General features: G+C 37.7%; 1 protein-coding gene across 3 annotated transcripts in view; it reads left to right on the top strand.

Annotated features, from left to right (window-relative positions):
- The first annotated feature begins 299 nt into the window (after window positions 1-299).
- Window positions 300-11,608, top strand: part of KIAA0586 (KIAA0586 ortholog) — a 140,974-nt gene continuing 129,665 nt past the window's right edge. The window contains exons 1-7 of one of the 3 annotated variants that reach the window (XM_006864600.1): window positions 300-370; window positions 1,099-1,292; window positions 3,222-3,292; window positions 4,283-4,352; window positions 5,365-5,434; window positions 8,190-8,364; window positions 9,163-9,384. In XM_006864600.1, the coding sequence (XP_006864662.1) occupies window positions 3,281-3,292; window positions 4,283-4,352; window positions 5,365-5,434; window positions 8,190-8,364; window positions 9,163-9,384 (549 nt within the window). In that variant the 5' untranslated portion in view covers window positions 300-370; window positions 1,099-1,292; window positions 3,222-3,280. Of the gene's footprint in view, window positions 371-1,084; window positions 1,293-3,221; window positions 3,293-4,282; window positions 4,353-5,364; window positions 5,435-8,189; window positions 8,365-9,162; window positions 9,385-11,608 lie in introns of those variants that run through there. The other 2 variants (XM_006864601.1, XM_006864599.1) reach the window with 2 other exon arrangements.

Genomic DNA, 11,608 nt, shown 5'->3' with positions numbered 1-11,608 from the left:
CATTGCCCTCTATTTCTGACTTCCTCGCCAATTATCAGTCTGAATCTGAAGCAACACTTTGGTAGGCTAATTTACTTAATCCTACGGCTTCAACGGTCTCCAGGAGTTACACTGTAAACACTCCCTAATAAAAACGCGTTATGTTACCAGTTAGATCGAACAGGTCTCCAATGACTCGGGTTGTATTCAAAGCTTACGTCTTAATGGGGCAATGCTCTTCGGTAATAACAACAATTAAAAAAAAAAAACAAACAAAAAAACCCTAACCGCATTCACACCTGTTTTAGATGTTTTACGTCGGGAGTTTGTTTCTACCGGAAAAGCGATGGAAGAGCACTGCTAAGCACTCAGCTTTTTTATTGGATGCTTTAGATGCTGTTCTTGTCACGCATGCGTGTTGTATCTCACGGGCGGGCTTAAAGGGAAGTGGGTGTTGACCCGCGGGCAACTGAAGCTGTTTCTTGGTTGGACTGGTGGCTGTGCGGTTGTTGGAGTTTAGAGACCAGGAGTGGTGAATGTGGGTGTTGGATGGTTGCATCCGAAGGGCTGTTTGAGACTTTCTGGCCGAAGAAAGCTAAGCTCCTTATGTGAGTATTTTTAAAAAGTTTGTTTTTTCACTAGTTCACTTTTACCTGCTTGACTATCTCATTTTGACTTCACAAATCTTAACCCCGCCTCCACATCTGCTTGGTTTTGCACGGTCAGTTCTAGGGCTGAGGAGTGCATTGTGTTTTAGGATGATGATTATTACTCTTGTGACCATTCTTTGCTACCTCCATTTTCAGACTATTGGCAGGGTGCAAAAATAGACTGGGATTAATGGGTAAATAAGACGTTTTCGTTGTCTCCCAATTCTGCGATAAACACAAAAATGTAAATACCCAGTTTTGTGGATACTCTGTTAAGACATCGTTTTGTTTGAAAGTTGATGCTTGCACGTTCCCAAGTTTATTTGTCATAATACTCTTGTGTTCTCTTCCTCGGCTCCCCTTCTACTCTAGTCCTCAAAGTGGTGAACATTTAATTCTGAAGTCTTAGAAACAGAAGAAAGTTCTTCCATCAGAATTGAGGGAGGAGTTTTATTACCAACAATATGAAAGGCTCTGAATTTAGCCTGGAAAAGAAAAAAAAGGTTCAAATACCAGCGAGGAGACTTCGTGAGGTCGTTTCTTCAAATCTTGAAGATAATTCGGTTTTGCTGAAAGAAGATTTGCCCTATGTTCCTCCTGCGTTGCCAGCAAATAAAAATCTTACTGTTAAAACGGGGACTGGCTTGAATGGAACATTACATGGTATGTAATTCCATATAGGTTTTCACTCGATTATCATTTTTGCAATTTAGGACCTTATTTTCACTTCGTTTTTTTGTTTCAAAATATAGAGTATCCCTAATGCATAAATTCTGAAAAGTAAACTATGTTTAGTTTGCACATTTGTTTGAAAATTGACAGTTTTCAGTGAGGAACAAGCCAGGCATAAACAGTATACAAAGTGTTAGTTGAATAGGTTGAATGAATAAAACTTTGAACATTCTTGGTTATGCCTTGTGTGTGTGTGTGATTTTTGCACACTGTTCTTGTTCATATCTGTGTTGGATGCACTTGTATGATGTGCCTAAGTTTACCTGCAGTGCTTTTTAACAAATGCTTGACTTTCTGTTTGGTTGATGTTATCCAGTTTGGCATGGTGGAAAAAAACAATTTCTGCTATTTGATGGCTCCATACTCAAAGTCGCTTAACTTGTCTGGAAATCAGTGAAAAGTACAGGGTACTTGTAAGGATCAAATTAATGAGCATATGTGTAAAAACAACACAAAGCTTCCATACTGCTGTTCTAGGGGTACATCATGGGCTACTGTTAAATCATGTTTGTACCTCATCTACCTAATTTATTTCTGGCAAATGATAAAAGCCCTAGTTTGTTCAAACCTAACATATACTGCTGTAAAACATTTTATACTTATTTCACTTGATTGTCAGTACTGACTTTTTTTTTTAATGCTTTATTGTGAATTATGTGATAGTTTACATGGAAGGACATCAGCTTCACATTGATCTTGTCATATGTTTCCTTGCCATGGTTACAATCCTTTCCATGCATCATCCACCACCCAAAGGGTATACCCTGCAAGCCTGCCCCCTTGTCGTCCGCACACCGCCCCTCTCTCTCTCTCCAGGTCCAAAGTCTCCAGCTGCTCCATCTCCCCATGTCATCATCTCTGCCTCCATCCCTGGCATCACTGCTTCTCTGAGTAGGGTTCTGTTCTCTGCTCTTCTCTTTCGATGTTACCAGGGACCTCCATTCCTAGACTGTAAGGTTAATCATTCCCCTCCCTTTGCCCCAAAACGGCCACCTTTACATTTCCAGCTCTTTACAATCAGTCCTCATAACAATTATTCACTATTGTGTTCTAAGGGACCTGTCCGCATCTCCTTTTATCAGCCCTGACTAGGCAGAATGGGTACTTCTCAGTGGAGAGTCTACCTTGCTCCATGCCCTCTGAGTCTAGGTTCCCTCTTGAAAGCTTATAAGCCAGTTACTTCTTGCCTCTGTAGCCCCACCCCATTCTGGGTAGCCAGTGTCCAAGTTACCCGTCCTTGTGTGTGGTGGAGATGGGAATGATCATCGCTGTGAAAATTTGTTCACTCTTTTGAGCTATTGCTTCCATAGGTGTGTGTCAAGTTCACCAAATTGTGTCAGATTATTCTTTTTTCCTTCTTCTTTCTTCTGTTTGAGCTCTGATCATCCAGCCATTGAAGCCAGGTCAAGTGGGTATTATCTGCAAGTGTGGGTGTACTTACGCATGTGCCCTCTCTTCTTATTAGCTAGAGCTCCACTCTAGTCCTCTGTGGCTATGTCGCTAACTCTGGGTCCAAGAGTTCCCTGGACTTGGCACACTGCTGGCCAACCAGGTCTCCATCTGGGTTAAAATTTTGCATTACGGAAGTGGGTTTTTATTTGAGTCCTCTTTTATAGAGTTGGGATCCTGATGTGGTGCTGTGGGATAATAACTAGACTGCTAACCACAAGGTCAGTGGTTCAAACCTACCAACCATTCCTTGGAAATCCTATACAGGGTCGCTGTGAGTTAAAATCACTTGACGGCACTTAACAAATAACATTAGGGAGTTTATAGTTCTTGAAGAATCATGCTTATACACCTTTAAAAAGTAAAGTTTTGATTTAAAAATCACTAAAATCAATTTCTTTGTTTTGTTAGGTTCATCAGATTTAACTTCTGCTAAAAATTATAACCAGCTTCCATTTGAAAATCTCACCATGTCAGAAAGTGTAAGCAAAAAGATTTTTAATTATGTTCTTGTTAAATCTTTCAGTATTATCAAATAATGTTCTTAAATTATGTTTCATTAGCAATAGGCTTTCATTCAGATCACTTGAATTATGATTTGAATAGTGTTGGAAACATTTAAAAATTGACTTTACATAGAATTGAAATACCTATTAGTATGATAATGACCACTGTGAGAAATAACTGAGAATAACCTGCTATGATCTAGGGAAAGGATATTCTGTATGAGAGAGAACCTTTACATACTGTTAGATAAAGGTAGGGATAATACCAACACAATTTAAAAATAATAAAAAATCAAGTGTGATTCCACAAGGGGCTTCAAAGTATTTGCCAAAAAAAACTGGAATTAACAGAAAAGTGGAAATATCTAGAGCCCAGAGCACTCATGAGACCAGGACACACCTTTGACTCATTGCTAACTTACAGGGGTCCTGATTCTGATACTTCTGCCTTTCTGTGTAGCTTTTGGGCATCTTTTAGCCAGCGTTCATCTCTGCAGTCTATTCTCTGTGAACCTCAGTTGTGTTGCTTCTCATCTAAATAAATCTACACTGCAGCTGCGTTTCATATGTTGTTTAAAATTCTTTTTAAAAAGTCATTGAATTTTCCGTGAATTTTTTGAAGCCCCTTTGTACAGAATTCAAACTATTTGTGAGGTCTTTTTGTTTTGGGTCTTTAAGAAATAACAATATGAAATTCTCATGTTCTTTTTTTTTTTATAATGTTGAACATGTTTAAAGATGCATGCAGTGTGTTTGGTCATGAGTGCATCATATTAGGCTTTGACCACTAGTTGTAATGTTGACTTCAGTCCTGCCAGTTTAACACATCTGGATAAGAGAGTTTCACAATGTCCTGAAAATTGAAGCTGGTAAATTAAGAATTAAATTGTTTGGGACTATCAGTTTTGTTAAAAACTCATAGTAAAATGTATACTAATCTTTCATGTCTTTCTTTTCATGATGAAGGATTTTTCTAAAGATGTTACAGCACAAGGGTTGCCTTTGTATAAAACAGAAGAAAGCAATAAACAGAAAGGTAAAAGGATAGAATTGATTTTTAGACATTTATTAAACTGTCTTATAATTTTCATGTTTTAATTAACTCTATCAGGTAAATTGATAGAGTTCGTTTTTAAACATTCTTTAATACATATTTTTAATTTTTTTTCTTATTATTTTAATTTTTAATTCATTTTTCCTTTCAAATTACGCTATTAATAGAATCTCTAAATCCAGAAAAATGTTTGTAGTGGTAAAAGAAGTTTTAATATAACAGACATACGGTGTAGGTTTTATGTTGGATACCTTTTTATTGTTGTTTGCCATCAAGTCAATTCCTACTCCTAATAATCCCATGTGACAGAGTAGAACTGCCCCATAGGGTCTTCTTGGCTGTGGTCTTTACAGAGGGAGAGCACCTGGGTGGTTTGAACTGCCAACCTTTGGTTAGCAGCCTAGAGCTTAACCATTGCACCACCAGAACTCCTTAAATATCTGTTAATAAATGCTAATTTCATTATTTAGTTGCCTTTGGTTAGATAATAGATTCACAATTTTTAGTTATCTGATGATAAATGCATATATTTATTTTATTCTAAGCAATTTTTTTCTTTAGATCGTTAGGTTGTTGTTGTTAAGTGCCATCGAGTTGGTTCCGACCCGTAGCGACCCTGTACAGGGTTTCCGAGGGTGTAAATCTTTACGGGAGTAGAAAGCCTCATCTTTCTCCCATGGAGCGGCTGGTAGTTTCGAACCACTGACCTTAAGGTTCGCAGCCCGATTCGTAACCACTACGCTAGATCTTTAGGTAGTGTCTCCAATTTGGCCCCAGGTTTTACTAATAGATTCCCCTCCCCACCCCCCAACCCCTGGGATTATGACTATTGGTAGTGACTTAATTTGTCCCTTGCCCTGTTTTGTGTTGATAAATCATATTACCAAATTCCTAAACATTCTTTTAGTTTAAAAATGGTTTTCTTTGAGTAGTTTATTAAAATTTAATGCATTTTCAGGAATCTGAAGTACATTTTTGTGTTTTAATTTTACAGCAAATGACATTTTTATTTCTCAGTATACCATGGGACAGAAAGATGCTTTAAGAGCAGTGTTAAAGCAAAAGTAAGTTTCATTTACAGAAAATAGGTTTTCTTGTGTGGTTCTCCAAAATCACCTTCATTATGGGAATAGTGAAAACCTTATTTGCACTGTGTGTGATAATATGTATAAAGCAATCCCGCAGGGCGCTGGGCACATCAAAAGTATGCAGTGTCTGTTACTATAAGAGGCACTGTTCTGAGCGCTGTATGTACATTAATTCATGTAATACTCCTAAGACTCTAAGAAATAAGATTGTTACCATCCTTATTTTACAGAATCCCCATTTTATAGATGAGGAAACTGAGGCAGAGAGGGATTGATTTTTCTCAAAGATTATTTAGCAGGTAGTCTGGGCTTGGATTCAAATAGGCAGTTTAGAGCTTATTCTCTTACCCACTATACAACACTGTATGCTAACAGTGGTAAGTAGTTCTTCGTGAATAATACTCTCCAATATCAAAGTAAATTTAGATTATCCTGGCCAACATCTGAGAAATGGACAAGTTTAATACTCAGGGGGAATAAAAAAAGACTATGGTTACTCTTCCTAAATACTAATGAAATGCAGTGTTGTTGTAAAGTGCTGTTGAGTCAGTTCTGACACATAGTGACCCTGAATAGGATTTCCAAGGAGTGGCAGTGGGTTTAAACTGCCAACTTTGTGGTTAGCTGTCCAGTACTGATCCTACAGTGCACACGAGGACTCCTTGAAATACAATAGCACCATGAAAAACATGTCCTTAGCAATTGACCTAGTAATTCTGTTATGAATCTATTGTAAGTAAATCATAGACAGTCAATAATTTATGCACAGTGATAGCTTTTAAAGAATTATTTAGATTTAGAAATGCTGGAAATAGCTTAAATTTCCAATTTTGGAAAATAGTTAAATCAATTATGAAACATACATATAATGGATCAGCAGTTCCCAAAGTGTGAACACATAACCACCATGAAGAGCAGTTTTAGAATTTTGAAGGCTAGAGATATATGTGCGGGTGTTTTTTTGTTTTTGTTTTTTAAGGTTTTCATTGTGAATTGAGCGATAGTTTACATGGGAGTGAGTGGGTGTTTTTAAGCAAGTGAAAAAGAGAGGAATGAAATAGTTGGGAAGAGGTGATGACACTTTATGCTGCTGCTGCTGCTGCATATTGTTGAGTGGTTTCCAACTCATAGCGACCCTGCATAGGATTTCTGAGGCCATAAATCTTTGGTGGTGGTGGTGGTGTGCCGTGGAGTTGGTTCCAAATCTTAAGTGACACTGTATAGGGTTTCTGAGGCCGTAAATCTTCGGAAGTGGTGGTAGTGTGCCGTGGAGTTGGTTTCGACTCTTATAGTGACACTGCATAGGATTTGGTGGTGGTGGTGGTGTGCCGTGGAGTTGGTTTCAACTCTTAGTGACCCTGTATAGGATTTCCAAGGCTGTAAATCTTAACTGGAGCAAAAAACCTCGTCTTGAGCTCATGGAATGGCTGGTGGATTCAAACTGAATTTTATGGTGGTGTTGTTAGTGCCATTGAGTCGGTTCCCACTCTTAGCAACCCTGTATATGGTTTCTGAGGAGCAGCTGGTGTGTTTGAACTACCAACCTTGTGGTTAGAAGTTCACTGCTTATCCTACAGCAGTGCCACACAAAGACTCCATATTTTATACCAGAGAGGGAGAAATACTCATCTGATGGAGAAAGCTAAAATGTTATACGATATCTCGGAGTTTTGACCTAACTACTGTTTCTTGGTTTTATGACTTTGGTCAGCTGTGGACCTCAGTTTCTTCACCTATAAAACTAGGAAATTAGAATCAGTGACCTACAGTGTTCCACCTACCTCTATAATTCGGTGACATGTTCATGCAATCGTGATGAAACAATTGGTAGAACTTGATGACTTAATTGTCTGTGACAAGGTAAGCAGAAGAGAAGTTAAATGATGACTTAGAGAAAACTGATACTCTTAATGGAAATGGGAAAGTATCAAAAAGGAGGAGTAAATTTAGGAGTTCTGTGGGAAAATATAAAGAGGAGGAGTAAGTTTAGGAGCTCTTCAGAAATCAAGAGTGGAAAATCCAACAGGTGGAGGAGGAGTGCAGTCCCACCAATTTTACTTAGAGTTACCTAGGCACTCTTTAGTTTTGTTAATGGTTCCTTATATTGTTATCTTCTAGGCCTCAAAATCGAGTAAAATTGACCATTTCTTTAGCATGTAATTAAATACCTTACTGAAAATATACCTAGATGTTTACTGGACTGTTTTTTCAACCAGGCTGCCTAATATTCTGCCTTGTATCCCTGCTAATCAACTGGCTATCATTTATTAAGTAAATATCAGTGAACTGGAATTTAGAGAACTCCTTTTAGAAGTTTTAGTAGTTGCTTTCAGCAGTTCTAACAATTCCTTTTGAGTTGACTTCATTGGGAGTAAAATATGATACTTTAATTCCTAGAGCTTTTTCTGTGTTTTAAATTTGTATTTCTAGAATATATTTCTTTGTAGTTTTACTCATGGTTTTTTCATACGGGTGAGTCTCATTTTCTGAAATAAGATCCTTGCCCTTAGGGTATAATCTTCTTTCTTAAATATTTCGGACACTTTGACCTGATCCTTAATACATTTACATTAGCCAGATAACTTTGATATGTTGCTGATGCAGAAAAACAGATGATACAGTTTTCAAAAAAAGAAAGCTTTACCTTCAGCAAAATACCAATTGTAGATATTTCTTTAGATTATTCAGTGTAACTTACTAAATACACTTTTATTCCTCTTTTTATTTATAGAGCTCAAAGCATGCCTGTTTTTAAGGAAGTCAAGGTACAGCTTTTAGAAGATGCAGGGGCAGAGAAGGACACTGTTCCTCAGGAGACTAGAACTTCACCCAGTGGACTTGACTCAGCTACAACTGTGGCTGCAGCAACTGCCGCTGCCATAGCAACAGCAGCTCCACTCATCAAAGTATAAGTTTTCTTCATAAACATGTGTAGCTACTTTGTAAAATGTAAAAACATTTAAGAACTGATTCTATAAATGATTGTATCCAACTAGACTAAAGTCATTCTAGTTGCTTTTAATTTGAATAACTTGTATTTACTTTTGGGAGGTGTGAGAATTGTCCCTCACTACTGTGATAGTGATGTTAGACAGGATTGCTGTGATAGTGATCGTTAACTTAGGACTTTTCTAGTATTAGTGCTGAAGTCCTGCATGTTGGGAAATCTCTAATTCCTGCGCAACTGGGGACAGTTGGTCACCCGAAGATTCGAGTGAGAAGGGATTTTAGAGATGATCTGTTTTAACTCCGAAGTTTCAGTTTGCAAATGGACAAATAGAAATCAGTCAGAACAGGAACAGTGTCTTAGTGCTAATAGGTAGTATAAGAAAGATTGGCCAGAACTCAAAGAACAAACTTAACTCATGTTTATCTTTAGTAAAGTATCAAAAGCAGCTTTGTCTTGCTAGTTTTTACTTTTTTAATTTCCATTTAAGAACCATTGTATTTCTGGCATTATAAAATTCTAGGTAACAAATTTGGTATAATTTTTTGGTGGGGAAAGAAGGAATCATCTACCTGATGATACCTATTTCCTCTTTTTTTTTTTTCTTCTGTGATTCTAATAATAAGGGCATTGAGTAATCAACTATTCAAGGAATGAAAGTTCTAGCATTTTCCCATACCAATTGCTTTAAATAACATTTCTAGTAATTGAACATACTTTTGGTATCTATAATTTTATTTTGATATTTCAATTTTAGGTACAGAGTGATTTGGAAGCTAAAGTTAATTCTGTTACAGAATTAATTAATAAGTTACAAGAGACTGATAAACAGTTGCAACGTGTTACAGAAAAGCAAGCAAACATTCAGAATAAACACGAGACCCTTCATTGTCGTGATCATGAAAAGCACATGAATGTGTTTATGGAGCAACACTTTAGGCATCTTGAAAAACTACAACAACAACAACTAGATATTCAGGTATCGGTAATAAAGCTAGCATACGTTGCATGATCTTTTATCACTTTAATCTTTAAGCTAGAATTCATTATTTATTATAGTAGTTCATTAAATTTTAACTGTTCTTAAATAATGATTTGCTTGTGTATCGGTATTCCCTTTTATGTGGCAAACTCTGCTGTTTCTAGCTCAAATGTCATTAGTTCTGGGAGACTTCTTTCTATAGTTAGTTTCTTCTCCTTTTTCTTAAAATTGTGAATTGAGAGGTTTATAGAGTGATGATCAGTTTATATTCAACAAATCATATACTTTGTTTCATTATATGGTAGCAATCCCTTCCACGAACCAACAGTTAATAGCATTTACCTCTATTCACTTTAACCCCTGCATTCCTCCCTGTGTCTCCCACCACCCCCATCTTTCCTCTGCCAACCTTCCTCCAGTTGTATAGTGCCTTTCCCGTCACCTGTTTCAACGAGTGTCTACCCTCTAGTGCAAGTGTCATTTCCTCTAGCACATATATCATTTCCACTTTCTTCTTTTAAAGTACCTGTATCATACTGTGGTGTTGTAGCATAAGCACTAGGCTGCTATCGCAAGATTAGCATTTCAAACCCACCAACTACTCTTGAGAAACCTTGTACAGGGTTGCTATGAGTTGGAACCGACTTCACAGCACACCACCACCACCACTGCTATTTGAATACCAAAGAGTCCTGGTACAGTACGATAACCACTGGACTGTTAACCACAAGGTTAGCAGTTTAAACCACCAGCTGCTCCACAGGAGAGAAATGAGGCTTTTTGCTCCCATAAAGATTTATACCCTCTGAAACTTTATGGAGGGTTGCTGTGTATTGGACCACCACTCCAAGTACAACTGGAGAAGAGCTGACTCCTCAAAGTAGAGTTGACCTTATGACCTGGATGGAGTAAAGCTTTCAGACCCTTCATTTGCTAATGGGGCACAACTTAAAATTGCAAGAAGCAGCTATAAATATCCATTAATAATCCCATCATAGAATGTGCTAAGAATAAATCAAGGAAAACTAGAAGTCATCAAAAAAAGGAAATGGTATGCATAAATGGAATCCATAAAGATCAACATTCTAGTCACTAGTGTGCTGAAATGGACTGGTATTGACCATTTTGAATTGGATGTTCATATGGTTTATGACAGAAAATATAGCCTTGATGATGATAGAAATGTTACTGGAGATCATATGATAGATCATAAGGCTAGTGATTTACTCATTGCAAATACTTTGTTTAGACAAGATAAAAGATGACTATACACATGGAACAGACCAGATGGAATACACAGAAATCAAATTGACTACAACTGTGGAAAGAGACAGTGGAAAAGCTCAATATTATTAGCTAAAATTAGACCGGGATAGACTGTGGAGCAGATCATCATTGCTCATATGCAAGTTCTGGCTGGAGCTAAAGAAAATTAAAATAAGTCCATGAGAGCCAAAATATGACCTTGAATATATACCAACTAAATTTAGAGATCATCTCAAGAACTGATTTGACACTAATGACCGAAGACCAGAAGAGTTGTGGGATGACATCTAAAAAACATCATATAGGAAGAAAGCAAAAGGTCATTAAGAAGACAAGAAAGAAGGAAACGACCAAAATGGATGTCACAAGAGACTCTGAAACTTGCTTTCCAGGGTAGACATGTTAAAGTAAAAGGAAGAAATGAGGAGGTGAAAGAGCAGAACAGAAAATTTCAAAGGGTAAGAAGAGAGGGCATATGCACAAAAACACCCACATTTGCAGATAATACCCACTTGACCTGTCTTCAATGGCTGGATGATCAGAACTCAACAAGAAGAAGAAAGAAGGGGGGGGAGGGGAAATAATTTGATACAATTTGATGAACTTGACCTACACCTATGGATGCAGTAGCTCAAAAGAGGCAACAGATCTTTACAGTGAGGATCATTCCCACCCCCTCACCCCCTCGATACACAGGGTAGACAGGCATGGACAACTTAGATATTGGCTACCCAAAATGGGGATGCTACAGAGGCAAGAAGTGTCTGGCTTACAAGCTTTCAAGAGGGACCCTAGATCCAGAGGGCGTGGAGAAAGGTAGAATCTCCACTGAGTAGTATCCAGTCTGTCTGGGCGGGGCTGATGAAAGGAGAAGGGGATAGCACTCATGTGGCACAATAGTGAAAAATTGCTATCAGGACTGACTGTGAGGGTTGGAAATGTAAAGGTAGACATT

The sequence above is a fragment of the Chrysochloris asiatica genome, unplaced genomic scaffold (genome assembly GCF_000296735.1).
Source record: "Chrysochloris asiatica unplaced genomic scaffold, ChrAsi1.0 scaffold00067, whole genome shotgun sequence".
NCBI lineage: Eukaryota > Metazoa > Chordata > Mammalia > Afrosoricida > Chrysochloridae > Chrysochloris > Chrysochloris asiatica.
The sequence above is the reverse complement of the archived record's forward strand: the minus strand, read 5'-3'. Positions and strand labels throughout refer to the sequence as shown.